This window comes from Heteronotia binoei, chromosome 5 (genome assembly GCF_032191835.1).
Source record: "Heteronotia binoei isolate CCM8104 ecotype False Entrance Well chromosome 5, APGP_CSIRO_Hbin_v1, whole genome shotgun sequence".
NCBI lineage: Eukaryota > Metazoa > Chordata > Lepidosauria > Squamata > Gekkonidae > Heteronotia > Heteronotia binoei.
Window position 1 is genome coordinate 132,427,707 of NC_083227.1, and position 16,897 is coordinate 132,444,603.

General features: G+C 40.8%; 1 protein-coding gene across 1 annotated transcript in view; it reads left to right on the top strand.

Annotated features, from left to right (window-relative positions):
* TRPC7 (transient receptor potential cation channel subfamily C member 7) overlaps positions 1 to 16,897 on the top strand; it is a 255,159-nt gene that overhangs the window by 212,128 nt on the left and 26,134 nt on the right. The window contains exons 8-9 of the mRNA XM_060240416.1: positions 9,603 to 9,798; positions 12,018 to 12,239. Of these exons, the coding sequence (XP_060096399.1) occupies positions 9,603 to 9,798; positions 12,018 to 12,239 (418 nt within the window). The remainder of the gene's footprint in view (positions 1 to 9,602; positions 9,799 to 12,017; positions 12,240 to 16,897) is intronic.

Consider the following 16,897-nt stretch of genomic DNA (forward strand, 5'->3'; position numbering starts at 1 on the left):
CTTGGCTGAGTGAGGACCCACATTTTATACTTCTGATTGTGAACTCCTCTCCCTTGCTGGGTTTTGGGACTTAGGAATCTGAGCCCCACCCTGTCTCTCTGCTCATGCTGAGTGCCTCAGCTGAGGACCCACATTTTATATTCTCCTGACTGTTTACTCCTCTCCCGGCTGGGGTTTGGGTGTTAGGCAGACTCAAGGCTTATGTCAGGCCAGATGATAGCCTTGTGTTACCAGTACTCCGATTTTCAGATGCAACACAAAACATGTTCAAAAATGCTCATGACTTCCAAACGGGATGGATTTTTAAAGCAACGACTGCAAAAGAATATTGGTTTTGGACTTGCTTTGCTTGTTTTTGACTAAATCATTAACGCAGATTTTTAAAAGTAACATAATTGTCTGCTTTAAGCTTACTGCAACAGCAGGACTCATTTACTCAGCAATCATTTCTCTTGCTGAATTGGAGATCATATTATGGCCTGCCCCCAAAAGAGATATGTACTTTATTTCAGTCATTGGCCTGTATCCTACCACTTCACTCAACAAAATGTGAAGTCTCCTTCCAGCCTAAGAACATTTCTACCAAATTGTGGCTCTTTCTACAGCAAAACAAGCATTTTTAAAAATGAATGGCAGATCAGCCGTTAATAAAATATAATTTAATCATAGAATCAGAGTTGGAAGGGACCTCCAGGATCATCTCATCCAACCCCTGATTGGTTCAAGCTAGTCCATAGGCTGGTGCCTTATGTCTTCATTTCAAGGTGTGGATGCAGCACACCATTTCAGAATGCAAGTAGTTTGGATGTTTCTGCACATTTAAAAAAATCTATGAACAGAAAAATGAAGCTATCAGGAAGAAGGCTAGACTCAATAGCTAGGGAGTTGTTGACATGAAAAAGCATTCATTCTCATGATCCCCCCCCCCCCCATGCACATACTCACATACACATTGTGAAAATCAAATGCTCAAAGGTTTGTGCTATGACTTTTTCCTGGATATATTGATCAGTCCCAAGATGACTGATTTCTTGAGGCAAAGGTGATTGATCAAAAAATATGCCATAAGCTTTCGTAGCTGGGAAGGGAGATCCTACCCTTGACAGATTTATATGACCTGTCCTGCTGCAAATAAGTCCAATGCTTATTGTTGCAAGACAAATCAACATGAAGCTTGGTTGCCTGTCACATATTACTACATGACTTTAAGTTCTTGTTTGATGAAAGAATACAAAGCGCTCTGTTGAGCTTGTGATGTGTAGCAAGGAAATGAAATCTCATCTCCCTATGAAGACAGCTCATTCAGATTTATTGCAGGAAGAGAGGCAGTGTATATTACAGCCAGCAGGCTTCAGTCTTAGCTGCTGACTTGAATTCACTGAATAAATCTGAATCATTCACATCACTTCCCCCATTCTGCCATTTACTCTTCCATAAAGTGGATAAATGCATGCTTAATCCCCCGCAAGGAAGCTGTCTGGTTGTTGCAACCACTACTAAAGCATATAGAGAAATTCACATCACTGCTACATTCTAATGTGAAACTCCTTTACTGTCATTTTCAGACCCCGAGGGCTAAAATGAGGATTCGGACCTCAGGGTTTGAAAATGACAGTAAACAGACTTATCTGTTCCACTGTAGAATCTGCAGCATCCCTACCCAATCTTCCTTTTCACTGAAGGGAAAGATTAGGGAAGACTGGGTACAGTGCTGCAGTTTCTAAAGGGAGGCTGCCCCTGTGCACCCCCTGCTAGCTACAACCCTGCAGGAGAAAAGGTCAAGTGGAATCAGGTGTATGATGTATGCGGTGAACAGGGAATAAAACTGAGGTAACACACAAATACCAGATAATTTGTTGCCAACAATAAGTGTTTCTGCTATTCAACAAGGTCTTAAAAACTTTGAGAAGAGAGGCTTGCTTTTAAGTTTCTGCTTGAACATTCAAGCATAGGTTTCTGAGTTTTCATTGACTCATAAAGTTTATTTTTTTAACAAAAATTTTATTTTGCAATATATTGAAAAGTATTCTACTATCAAAATCTAAATATAGTTCATCAATACATTACACAATTTCCCACCCATCCCACCCTCCAAATTGTGACCTCCGCCGGTATACAAAACAAATTAAAAACCTTTTAAAAGTAAAAATTCACATCTATAGAATCTTAAATAAAAGTTATCATTCACTTACCTTTATCTTAACTCCAATATAACTACTGTTCTTATTCCTTTACTTAATACTTACTTCTTAATCATCAATATTACACATTTAATCAGATAACCATAATCTATTCTTCTTTGCACTTTGAAAATTCAATTATTACTTGTTAAACATTAAACATAAATTTCGTAGTCATTAAATCATCACTAAAAATTATTCAAATCTTAATCTTATTTTAACTCACATAAATTTACTATATGAACTCAGCTACTTATATTTCTCTACTAAAACAATACTCAGTAATCACAGTCCTTTTTCTCTTTTAAAGTTCAGTTAATATTATCAAAAACCACTAGATGGCTCTTCACCTTCCATTGTATCTCCACAAAGTTTTGGAATTTATTCAATCTTCTTTAAATTTCTCCAGATTACAGTCTTTTAAGATTCCAGTAAATTTGTCCATTTCACTTAAGAACCTTTAAGATCCAGTCCCATTTTTCTGGTATTTTATCTTGCTTTCACATTTGTGCATACAATGTTCTCGCAGCTGAAAGCAAGTACCACAACAATGTCCTGTCTTGCTTCGGAAAGCTTTCCATTTGTAATCCCACCAGAAAGACATCCGGTGCTCTCTTAATATTATATCCCAAAAATTTTGAAATCTCTTGTTGAATCATAAGCCAAAATTGTTTCACCTTTTCGCAAGTCCACCATATATGGTAGAAAGAACCTTCATGTTTTTTACATTTCCAACACCTATCACTTTCCCACAAGACTCAAGGTAGCTAACAAACCACCTTGAAAAAAGTTATAAAATAACAAATCTCCAATAATACATCAGCAGCTGTCAGTTACTAAGAGATCATTAGCATAGCGACAAAATTAAATTAAAAAGACCTAAATAAGTCAGAAAGCAAACAACCAGCCCAGGAGTGTTTCTTCAGCAGAAAGCCCTGCAGAAAAGTATGGCCTTACAAGCCTTCCTACAGACTGGCAGTGATTAGCTGCTGGATGTGGAAGATGATGATGAAATGGTGACTTCAACACTTCCTGTCCTGTTAAGGTTGTCACCTTCCAGATGGGGCCTGGAAATCTCCTAGAATTACAACTGATATCCAGACAGCAGAGATATGTTCCCCTGGAGAAAATAGTTGTTGTACAGGGACAATTTATGACATTATACCCTGCTGAGGCCTCTCCCCTCCCAAAACTGTCCCTTCCAAATTTCCAGGATTTTCCCAAATGAGAGTGGGCGTCTCTACCTGCTTTTCGTATTGTTGTAATAGAGAGACAGGCTGTTCTTTTATAGTTCCATTTAAAAAACCTCAAGTGAATTTCAGCTGTCAGGAGAAAAACGGATAGTGTATCTCATGGAGAATTTATGAGACTGAACAACAACTTAAAGTAATCAAGTAAGTGCTGAGCATGCACAATAATGGCTACTGGTTCAGCTGGTTGAATGCCAACTGCACAGCAGGACATTTGGTCAAAATTAATCACAAATGGAGCAAGAGTTGAGGGTAATGTTGCCAAATATAAATGAGTATTACAAACAATGCAAATTCATTACAAGCTTATTGTTTGGTAGTTTAATCAACTTCTCTACCAATCTATGGAAAATGGACTTTTTAAATCATGTAACTGCGCAAGTATTTTTTTTTTACACTTTTCCTTGCCTTTTTCCATCACCTTACAAGATTTTTTCTGTATGTTTGGATGTTTTATGGTTCTGACTTTCCAATTAATAAACTTGCTTTAGAAATCTATTAATATGCCTCTGAATTTAAATTGTCTATGCCTTCCCATCGTTAAATGCATTGTTGTGTAATATTTTTATTTTGAGGCATTTCAAATTCTCAGGGGGCTAAGAGAAAGCCTATTTGGGGAGGTGGCCTGCATAGCAAGATGACCTCAGGTTCAGGATAACATTATGTCAAATATCAGGGACATTCTTTAGGAACTCTCCCCAAAATGATACTGTTGTAAATATTTGTTTTAATAAGCCAAAACACAATAAGCCACTTTCTCATAACTTTACAATCTAACCTCTCCTTCAATGAAATATGGTAGCATACTTAAAGGGTAGTGTTGCAGTTTCCTCTAAAGAGGCTAATGTTTAAATTATGGTGCTGGGGGGGGGGGGGTAGAGGGGAGAGATTTGTCATTAAAATTGCTGGAAGGTTAAAAAAAATGGAACCTTCAATAGGTGGATGCTAGTGAGATCAAAGTTGGTGATGTCAGCTATTTATTAGGTGACTAAGTGATCTAGATGAAAATCCCTAAGGCTGAATTTTATATTTTAAAAGGATGCATTGCTGAAAAATGCAATGTTTAATGGAATACACAGCACTAACAGGTCCCTTGTTGAAGATCTGGCTGATATGTGTGATAGTTATAGCAATATTGTATATGCTAATAAAATAAAAATGGAAAGAAATCTTTGCCAATTCTAAAAGCAGATTTTCAAAGCTTCCTCTATTCAGAGAAAGAAGAGATAGTCACAGTTTCACTTTTTATTTTAACTACAGAGTAGTTTCCAAGAGTGCACTAACTCTGTTAGACACAGAGGTATCAAACGCATTTGCAACAAGAGCTGAATCTGACATAAATCTCACTTTCTTACACTGGGCCCTGTGTGCCTTAAAATGTAATGCCAGGTACTGGAGATATAAACTTTATAATGGACACAGGCAATCCCAATTAACAATATTTTTTTACGACAAATACAAGCAAAAACAATTGATTCCTAGCAGTGTAAGCAATTTATTTACTGTGGAAATCCATAAATGTCCGCAAAAATGTATTTAATCATATGCAAGACTAGGTTTTTCTCCAAGGGATACCATAAAAGGGGAAGCATCTTCCATTTTCATACAAATTACTTAATTTTTATATAAATAGCAGTTTTAGGAGATGTCATCTTCCTTGCAAGTAAAGTGCACACACACCCATACGTGCAACCTCAGCTGCCAAGTACAGCTACAATCTGTCCTATGTTCTTTGTTTCCTCTCTTCCCCTGTCCAGCCTCTGAGGATCTCAAGGAGACACAATGGACTCCCCCTTCCAACACCTCATTCCCACCAACAGCAACTCTTTGAAGTGGGCCAGACTGAGTGACCAGCCCCAGATGACCGGGTCCTGACTCAGGAGGGGGGCGGGTCTGAACCTGACACTCCCCAGTTCTCATTCTTTCCATGTTTCCCACAGGATTGGTGGGGCTGAGGAGAAAGCCTTCTGGAGAAGCTGTTTCTGAAACCTCCCAAGGGTGTTCTTTGTCTTCCCCTGATCTCTTTTCTCTTATGGCCTGAGAATAGGTGCTGACAGGGCTTTTGTTGTAGGAAAAGCCCAGCAGGAACTTATTTGCATATTAGGCCACACCCCCTAACACCAAGCCAGCCAGAAATGCATTCCTGTGCATTCCTGCTAAAAAAAAAGCCCTGGGTGCAGGAGAAGAAAGGTCACCACTCCCCACTTACTCTGACACTAGCTCTGCATCCTGACTCCATAGCTGTTCAAATGTGTGGCAGTGATAGTGGCATCCTTTTTACCCTTCAGTCCTCCACTCACTTGCAAGGCCAGGGCATCTTGCTTCTCAGAGTGGCATGTGGAAAACAGTTCAGTTGCCTCCCAACCCATGCACTGGCCCTCCTTCTCTCTCCCCTGCCAGCTTATCCCTTTGTTGCCAAACCACCACTCCGCATGCCCACTCTCACCAACCCTTTTCATGGTCACCATTTGAAAAAACACAAAGCTGATTGCTGCTACTCAGCTCCACCTGCTCCATGTAGTGGTTTTACCAATTCTCACTGAGCTGCAGTTGGAGGAGTCAGGAAGGGGGCGGGCAGGAACACCATGCCTCATCTTTCTCTGTCTTTGCTTCTATTCCTCCCACACTATTTAACTTCAGGCTCTTAGCCTGACCCCCTAGCCACTTGCTTTCCATTTCTTGACAACTTTGACCACACACACCTCACCGCATGCACCCGCTTATCTGCCCAAGCATCCTCCTGCCTTCTGTCCTGTTTACTGATACACAGCAGACAAACAGATAATTTCCAGATGTCTGAGTTTGTCAAAGTACAATTCCAAGGTTCAGGCATAAGTTAAGCAGAATTCACAGCTTTGAGTCCTAGGGAGGATTCATGAACCAGGTTTCTCAGATACATGCCAAAATCAGTGATGACAGGATCAGTTCCAAGCAGAAGCAGCAAGGTCAGTAGTTAGCAGACACATTACTTTCACACAGCTGCTCCCTTCTCTGTTGCTTTTAAGCCCTGCACCTGTGTTGTATCATGCACCTGCCAGCTGCCTCAGTCCTGCTCCTGCAAGCACTCATCACTGTTGATGCTGGGCTGGTGCTGTGCTGCTAAATGGCACTCTACCATAATAATAATAATAATAATAATAATAATAATAATAATAATAATAATAATAATAATAATAATAATAATAATAATAATAATATTTTATTTTTATATCCCGCCCTCCCCGCCGGGGCGGGCTCAGGGCGGCTGACAGACATGGGAATCCCATGAATCATAAAACAACATAAACAATTTTAAATATCAGTTACAGTAAAAATTATTTAAAAGTTAAATATATAATAAAATAGGTGCTAAATGCTGTAGTCGTGATATCCACAAGATGACTAGTTGTCCATTCATCAAATTAGTCGGGTTCCATCTCAAAGGCCAGCTGAAAGAGACATGTTTTGCAAGCCCTGCGGAATTGGTTCAAGTCCCGCAGGGCTCGCACCATCTCCGGAAGGTCGTTCCACCAGCGAGGGGCTATCACCGAGAAGGCCTGCTCCCTAGTGGCCCTCAGCCTGGCTTCTCTTGGCCCAGGGATTGTCAGTAAGTTCTGTGAGCTGGATCTCAGTGCTCTCTGGGGCACATATGGGGAGAGGCGGTCCTTTAGGTAGGCAGGTCCTCGGCCATATAGGGCTTTAAAGGTGATAACCAGCACCTTATAGCGAACACGGTAGACAACCGGCAGCCAATGTAGATCCCGCAGCCCAGGCCGTGCAGTTTCCCACCGTGCAGCCTGGCCGCCGCGTTCTGGACTACCTGAAGCCTCCGTGTTCGGTATAAGGGCAGCCCCATGTAGAGGGCATTGCAGTAGTCTAATCTCGAAGTGACCGTTGCGTGGATCACAGTTGCTAGGTCGGTGCGTTCCAGGAAGGGGGCCAACTGCCTCGCTCTCCTAAGATGAAAGAAGGCGGATCTAGCAGTGGCAGCTACTTGGGCCTCCATTGATAAAGAGGATTCCAGTAGCACTCCCAGGCTCTTGACTTTGCGCACTGGTACCAGTGGTGCACCGTCAAAGGCCGGTAAGGTGATCTCCCCTCCCGGCCCGCCGCGGCCCACGCAAAGGACCTCAGTCTTCGCCGGATTCAGCTTCAGCCCGCTCAGCCTGAGCCAGTCAGCCACGGCTTGTAATGCCCGGTCCAAGTTTGTTGGGACATCACCAGTCCGGCCGTCCATCAGTAGATAGAGCTGGGTGTCATCTGCGTATTGATGACAGCCCAGCCCATACCTCCGTGCAATCTGGGCAAGGGGGCGCATAAAGATGTTAAACAACATCGGGGAGAGAACTGCTCCCTGAGGCACTCCACAATGAAGTGGGTGCCTCTGCGACAGCTCCCCCCCGATTGCCACCCTTTGTCCCCGACCGTCAAGAAAGGAGGAGAGCCACTGTAAGGCTAGCCCCCGAATTCCTGCGTCGGCGAGGCGGCGGGTCAGCAGCTGATGGTCGACCATATCGAACGCAGCCGATAGGTCTAGCAACAGCAATACCGCCGAGCCGCCTCGATCCAGTTGTCTTCTGACTCTCTCCTTATCCTTCTCCAATGGCACCCCTAAGGCTCTGATGATGATGATGGGGGTGAACTGACTACTGATAAATGGCTCTCTGTTGCCAGCCCTGGGCTGATAACCTGAGGGACCAATGTGCTGAGTCTTGGTGGAGGATCTCTGTCTGGCTCTTCAGAGAACACCTCCTCCTGCAGTGTCTTCACTTGCTGTGGGTTTGAGTCAGGACTACTGGCTGTCTCTTCCTCATAAGAGTCCTCTGCATCTCTTTGCTCTGTTTGGCTTGGCTGGTCCACAACACCTTTCTTCCCTCAAACCAGTTGCTTCCAGGTCAGATAAGAGCCCTGGACAAGCTGGTCCCAGTCTATGGGCTATATGTTTGACACTGTGCACTAAGAGATGATATAGAGGCTTTTAGTTGTACAGTGTTTCCTTGTAATTTATGTTAGCATTGGAGAAAGAACCTACTCCATGAAATATGACACACATGTTCTTTTTGTCACAGCTGGAATGCGGTATGAGCAGAAGGAACTAAAAACCTTAGATTTACTGTATTTATAACTATAATTGCTTTCATTTCAAACTCATTGGGTTTGAAATGAGAGGGGAAAGACATGTCTTCTGATCATGCATGGTGCACATGGTATAGTTCTCCTATACAGATTGACATTTGCTGATGTATTTGTCTTGTATTTATGTTGTTTCGTTTTGGTTGTTGCAGTTATAGTTATGTTTGTTTTTTATTTATAAGAATGGGGAGGGGCACATTATAAAACATACCTATAGATCCACTACTTAAGTTGACAATTAATCAAAACTTTTAAAGCATGCCACATCAAGAGGTGCAACCAAGTTTCAGGAAAAACGATATTCTGAAGAATTTTGCTAGATAGCAAGAGCCAATGGGTTTTGGGAGAAGCCAAAAATTAAATGAATTAAATGTTAATAAGAGAATTACTGAAAATTTTAAAACTCAAATGAAAACTATGAAATTTTAGAAAAAGCAAAGGAGTTAATATAAACAGCAAATATTTACTGGGGTGGAAGGGGAGTAATCAGCATCCTAAAATACAATATTTAGTTGATAGAACAGAATATTAAAGACAAGTAGGACTCCTCCCCCCAAAAATTATTTTTGAGATAAAACATTACATTTTAATTTATTTCTAGCAAAGATACCTTCGTCAGGGAGTGTCCTTTCCTTAAATTGAAAATATATAACTAATTAAAATTGCAATTCTAAAATGATACATATAAGCATTTACAAAATAATTATGAGGCTGCAAAGTTTATGGCTGTGTTTTAAGATCTGAAAAGCTGTGAACTTTGCTCTGTTTGTGAAGAGATATTTATGTCTCCCTCATCTGCTGCAGCCTCCTCCACCCCCAATATGATCCAAAATACTGCTCCAGTGCTGGGTAACCCTCAGAAACAGCATAGGATGCAGTGCAAGAGCCTGTTCCTCAAGTGGAAAATGTGCAAAAATAATGCAAGGTCATATTAGAATCCATATTCATATAAGAATGTAATCATTTACTTGCTGTTCATCTTGGCAAGCTGCCTAATGTGCATTTTATATGCCTACCTAATCAATGGTTAGCTTAACAAGACTATCTATTTTATCTTTAGGGTAGAAGAAAGTTTTAAAACCTTATTCTGGTCCATATTTGGTTTGTCTGAGGTGATATCAGTGGTGCTGAAATATGATCACAAGTTTATTGAGAACATCGGTTATGTGCTGTATGGAGTTTATAATGTCACTATGGTGGTGGTGCTCCTCAATATGTTGATAGCCATGATCAATAATTCCTATCAGGAAATCGAGGTAAGGTGTGCTAATGCATTTACAGACCAAATGTGTTTCTTTAATAAATGTTTGTAATTTACAGTAACAAAGATCTGTATTTTCACCCAGTATTACCACTATGGAACAAAAATACACATTCACCTAGTGTAGTATATCTATTTAGACTATAGATGATTTTTATATTGTTTGGATAATGTGAACTGAGTGTTGTAGCAACACCAGCATCCAGGTTAGCAAGCAGTTAAATGACTATGACTATTTGGGCAAAACCAACCCTGGCTCCAAACTTGACCAGCATTCCTGATGACTCAGTTTTTCATAGCCTGGAAATAAAATAGTGGTCAATGGTGTCTTGTCTCCCTCCTACCTTCCTAGTTATTGCCTATAGAGATTTGAATTATTATTGCCACTGCATAGTGTTAAGCATGAGAAATTGTCTCCTACACGGGCATAAATATCACAAATGGTGTATCTCTATTAAGGCAGTTCTAAGACTCAGGCTAATATTTTCCCCTTGTATTATGTAATTTTTATCACTGAATTCTTGTGAAAAGTACTATTGCAGCGCAGAGAAAGTTTTTTTGTTTTGTTTTTTTTTAAGGCAAGGTATTCTGTGTTTTCTCATAGTGCAGATAGAAGAGTGGGCAGTCAACAGATACTGTTTTCTATAACTGAAGTAGTTTTCATTCAGTGAATAGTAATTATTCTGAAGATCCAAAAGATACAAGCCACATGATAGAAAAAAATGGATCAATATAGAATGCATGGATCAATATAGAATAAAGCTTGCATTTATTCTCAGAACTGTTATTTGGTTCCCTTTTACAATTTCTTAGCAGTGGGTTATTTAAACAGAGAAGTGGACTTTTTCACAACACACTGGGACTGACAAAAGAACTAAATTGTGATGATTGGGACTTATTAGAAAATCATGTCTCTATATTCTTTATAATTTTCAGTTACTAAAATAGAACTGCTACTGGAAGATTTGTAGTGGATCAAACAGAAAGTTATCTAGGAACTAAATATTCTTGTATTAAATTTGATTTGTGGTTTATTACAAAGAAAGATTAGATTGTCCATGGCTTATATTGACAATTTACATTTAGACTTGCACTATACATTCATAAATCAGAAGCTATTTATGTCTGTCCCACTTAGAATATCTAGTCAGTGCTCTTAAGAAACAACGACATAAATTGCTTATTCATGCCTGATCTCTAAAGCAGGGGTGGGGAACCCCCATCTCGAGGGCCATATACGGCCCTTGAGGTCACTTGGTGTGGCCCTCGGGAATTGTTGGACCAAACCGAGCCATGTGGCAGCCTCCCTGGGGCCTGGCTGGCCAGCGAGGATCGTGGGGCCCAGCTGCACTGTGCAGCAGTCTCCCCAGGGCCAGGCAGGGATCAAGGGCCCAGATGTACTGTGTGGCAACCTTCCTGGGGCCTGGCTGGAAAAGGACCAAGTGCAGCAGAATTGCTGCAGGGCCTGGAAAAGTTACTGTCACAGTTCAATTTCCACTTGATTATCCCAGATAGTGTGGCCTAATATACTAATGAGTGTGTGATCTAATATGCTAATATTAGGGGATGTGGTCTAATATGCTACTGAGTTCCTGCTCAGCTTTTTCTACAAAAAAGCCCTGGACCTAGGCATTTGCCTAGGGTGGCAGGCCAGGTATGTGTGTGTGTGTCAGATTAGGCTCTCCCCACATGACTTCAAATAGAAAAACAACTATTTGCATTAATTTTGCTGGCCTGAATCATTCTCCCTCAGCGGAGCACTGTTTTTTAAGTTGATAATTTTTTATGGCCCGTGAATGATGTTATAAATATCCATATGGCCCTTGGCAGAAAAAAGGTTCCCCACCCCTGCTCTAAAGTGTTGGGAAGTGAAAGAAAGTAGGACCAAATACTACACTACAATACAGTTTTATCTTTCTTCTAACTGAGACTAAATTATTTAATTTGTTTATACCCTACCTTTCTGAAGTACATCAGTTTCATCTCCATTTTATCCTCACAACAATCTTTTGGGGTGGGTTAAGCTGAGAGAATGTGAGAGATCAGTTGTAATTCCAGGAGACTGGTGGAACCCACCTAGAGGTTGGCAACCCTAAAATCTACCAGTGCCTTCTAAAGTTTGTATGAATGACAGTGAGACAAGTGGGACGTACTTCTTCCCAAAATGGACTGTGCCCTTTTAAAACAGAACTTGTTTCTTTGCTTATTTTGTAGGAGGATGCAGATGTAGAGTGGAAGTTTGCACGTGCAAAGCTCTGGCTTTCATATTTTGAAGAGGGAAGGACTCTACCTGCCCCTTTCAATCTAGTGCCAAGTCCTAAGTCATTTTATTATCTCATAATGAGAATTAAAATGTGCCTAATAAAACTCTGCAAATCCAAGGCCAGAAACTGTGAAAATGATCTTGAGATGGGTATGCTGAATTCCAAGCCACGGGTATGTCTACTGATTGCTATTTTGCTTTTAACAATATATGTGGGTTGAAAATAATTCCTCAGAAGAAACTGATGGAGCTAAGTCTTCATTTACCATGTAGAATTGAATGTGAAATATGTTTGTCCCAAGGAAATATGTAGTAGAGATTTTGTTATTCTACAGCCAGCCTTTTTGCCAAGTGTGCCAGAAGTCATCTACTGAGCATGAGAAAATACTATAGCACACACCAAAGCTGTTTTGGTGCTTTGGTGTTATCCATCAGTGTCTTGCAAGTTTCAGCCTCTGTTGGGGTTTAGATATACGATTAGCAGAGTAATGTGGAGAGAACCACGAATAACAGCCAGGCACATGGTTTAGCTTAAGAAACAAAGTAGTTTACTTTACTAATGAGGAAAAGGTATGACTGGGATTTCTAGAAAACAAAGAAGGATTCATTATCCTATCTAGCTTCTAGTCTACATCTTGACTCTCTTGAGTCTTAACTTCAACTGCATGGAGATCTAAGGGCTTAACACAAAGGGCAATAAAACTGACCAAATGGTTTCCCTCAGACCACCACCCAAATATAGGGATTAGCCTATTAGGGCTCTCCCTTAATGGTCACTATAAATATTGACACCTAGCCTTGGAGGGAAGTACGTGCAAACATTCTCATTGGCTCTACCTACTCGCTGGCTAAACATCAGCATGCATATACAAACACTTAATTAACTCATGACAACAGGAAGTGAAATTGCATCAGAAACCCAACAGCCTCTTTCATGAAACAAGTAATGTAACACAAATGTCACCCTCATACTAGAGCCAATCTATGCCTCAGTTCTAACACTACAGTTGCGTCATCCAAATTATCACAGCAGTCTGTTACCAGCTCAAGCTTGAGGTCTTTGACAGCCTAATTTGTTAGTCAGTTGACAGGTTGTGATGAACAAATGGAGTACTGGTTAGTCTTAGAATCCAGTCTCCAAATAATGATGAATCTCCTATTTGCCTAGCTAGTTATTGTTAAAGACAGGAATCTCCTCTTTGCCTGTCTAGTTGTTATTTGAGCCATGCAATTACCACCTGACCTCTTGTAGTGTATAGTTAGGCCTTTGATGCATTTCATGAATTTTGCTTCTTAGTAATGAGTTCATGCTTAGGAGACCCTTAATAGCATTCATAACAGAAAGGCCTTTACTTGGCTGTCTTAAATTATCTTCTTTCCTTTAATCTGATTGAAGTTCACTGACTAAAAGTCTTGAGCAGTCAAAAGCCCATCTGTTAAGTAACTTCATCTGGATGTAACAATAAGCCAATGGGAAAATGTTGCAACAGCAAGGGTAAGGTTTGGAAATCTGCCAGATAAAAGGAATAAAACTAGCTAGTGGTGAGACAAAGTTTTAAAAAATCTAGGGTGCTGGGTTAAAAATGTATTTCTATGGCTAATATAAAGAGGACACTCCAACAAATTATGTATTAAAGTGCCAATGAGGCACTTCCCATGAGGACAATCACAAAGGCAGTCTGAGCAAGGAATCTTTCTTAATCTTCCCTTCATAACCAGAGTGGGCTGAGCATTCAAATGAGTTAATAAGAAAGCTATAAAGTAATTTGGGAAAATTAGATAAAATGCATAGGAAGGTGATGATTTTGGTGGAAGATTACAAAAAAATACAGAAGAACAAACCCTGTGGGCATGTGACCATGTGCTCAAGTAATTCCTTTCTTGGATATATTTTTCTTGATATAGGATTTAACAGCTCCAGGCCCTGAATCATGTCAGGGTTTAGCCCAATAAGATATAGTTTTGTGTCAAAAGTCTTAAGACCAAGAGGTTTATGAGAAGCTTCTTTTAATAATGATGGGTATCTAGAGTTACTATAGAGCACTTTAAGGTACAAATTAAAGGCCTGTGGTCAAGCTTTAGCCTCCATAGAAGGTTTGCCCAATTCTGCTTGTAGGAACACTCCAGCTACACATTTTGGTATGTTAATCCAAGGAAGTGAAGTAGGAGGAAGTCTAAGGATTCTTTAACTGATTGGATCCAGATGGCTACCTGAAAAGCAGCCAGCTGGGTCTCCCAAGTCCTATGAGGAAAGGTTGGGCATGTTTAGCCTGGAGAGGAGGCAGCTGAGAGGTGATATGATCACCATCTTCAAGTACTTGAAGGGCTGTCATATAGAGGATGGTGTGGAATTGCTTTCTGTGGCTCCAGAAGGTAGGACCAGAACCAATGGGTTGAAATTAAATCAAAAGAGTTTCCGGCTCAACATTAGGAAGAACTTCCTGACCGTTAGAGCAATTCCTCAGTGGAACAGGCTTCCTCGGGAGGTGGTGGGCTCTTCTTCCTTGGAGGTTTTTAAACAGAGGCTAGATGGCCATCTGACAGCAATGAAGATCCTGTGAATTTAGGGGGGAGTGTTTGTGAGTTTCCTGCATTGTGCAAGGGGTTGGACTAGATGACCCTAGAAGCCCCTTCCAACTCTATGATTCTATGAAAAGCAGAACATGGATAATTCTCATATTGAAGACTTTAATTGCTCTGGGTATATATCATCCTTCGCAGTACCTAAAAACGTTTAGGGTGCCTTCACTACAGGGTCCTGCTTTGTTCAGTAGAAAACTGTTGGTAGAAGTTTCACATGTACTACAGCTTGAACCATTCACAAGGAGCATAATAGCTGTTTCCTTGTACTTTGTCCCACCAGATGTTTTACATGAAGGGCTTTTTTTTGGGGGGGGGGATTGAAGACATTCACTGGTACTGAGTAATAGCACCCTTTTCAGGGCTCTCCCAAGCCCTGAACCCAGGCCGGAGCTAAAGGTTCTGCCGCCCCAGGAAGAACCTGCCCCCCCAGGAGTTTAATTGTGTGCACAGAGCTCGTGTGGCATGATGACATCACCTAAAGTGACGTCATCGTGCTGGCATGCTCTGCTGGCCCAGCCAGCTCCATCTGAAGGAGGGAGGGGGGGTGGGGTGAGGGACGGGCTGAGCATTCTTCCTCAGCCCACTCCTTGACGAGCCCTCCCGCCCCCTTCAAAGGGAGCTGGCTGGGAGGGACTTCCGGGGATCGGAAATGGCGAGCTGAAGTGCCTTCCTTAATGAGGGCAGGCTGGCACATCTGTTCAGGGTACTAAAAGGCAAATCAATGCCTTCTGCCTACTTTTCTCAGTTAGAGAAAAGTCCAAGTCTAGCATAGAAGCTTTTAGAAGATTTACCTTGGCTGAAAAAGAGTCCTGGAGGGGGCTCTTTTGAAGCTTTGAGGGGTCTTCAGTGATAAGCTGCTTTTCCAGCATCTGCAGAAGTGTCCAGAGTCATCTATTTGGCATAAGCTCGGCAGGATCCGAACCCTCTTTGACAACTATAAACATCTAAACTTCAAAAGACTGATGTGGATCAGAGTAAGCTACAAAACGAAGGTGCTGATTACTATCTATTCACTCCAGAGCTAATTAAAGCTGATTAAAAGGAAGAAAAAGGTGGGAGTTGTAAAGACTGTAAGTTTAAAAGGAGGAGAACAGAAGGGGTGAAATGTGAACTTTGTAAATCTGGAAGAGAGAGTGGAAATGAGAAAGGAATTTTTGGTTTAGTCTGTCGGTGGTTACTGAAGCTGTGCTAGATCCACGGAGCTGCAAAACACCCAATTATCACAGGAAGTATGTCAGACATCGTGAGAACTTCTTACCAGTGAAATAGGAGTTGGTGGCCAGATAAGCAGGAAGTATTGGAGGAAGAAGAAGGAAACTATAGACTCTAAAAAAAAGCCTTCTCTAGGATTTAATACCATAAAGAAACATCGGTGGACATTGCTGGGAGGACTAAATTTCAATTAAGTTTTTAAAGTGATAGGAGCACTACAAATAGTAGGAACTGGTGGAGTGGACATTCTAAAACATTGCAAGTTAAACTGTGGCAGAGAGAGCTGGAAATACTCAAAGGAGAAGAAATAATTTTTATAAAGGGAAGTAAAAGTCACAATTGCCTTTTGGGGGAGCATAAAATTTTTAAAAATTAATATCTGAGCCTGGGAGGCTTGTAGAATGGTGAAACTGGGCTTATTGTGAAGAGTATGCTCTATTGTATTGAGTTTGATGGTTCAGGACTAAATTTGGGCGATAAAAACTTTTTTTTTGAGTTTTTTTTTTCATGTCAGAGCCAAGATTAACCCGTGCTGCTTCAACAGAGAAAATGCAGGTGCAATTAGAGGCAATGGAAGCCAGGCTAATGAAGGTGATTAATGCTTCTAAAAAAGAAATAAGGAAAGATATTGAGGACGCTAAACAAGAATTAAAAAAGAAATGGAGAGTATTAGAAATGAGACTGTGGCAATAACAAAAACTGTGCATGATGTGGAGGAGAAAGTGAAAATACATGATTCCACCTTGCTAAAACTACAAGAAAAGGTGATTATGCGTGACTGCAGATTGATGGAGACACAGATTCGTTTGAGAGGTATTCCTGAAGATGAAGAAAATGACCTAAAAGGATATATGATAAGAATAATTGCAGGATTCTTGGAGGAGGATCCCAAAGAAAATAGAAATATGTATGACTCTATGTATAGAGTAAATTCGCTCTATGCAAAAAAAAAAAAAAATCTGCCAAGAGATGTAGTTATAAGGTTCAATACAAGAGAAATGGTGGGGAGGATTTTGAATAAAAGTTACGGGAAAAA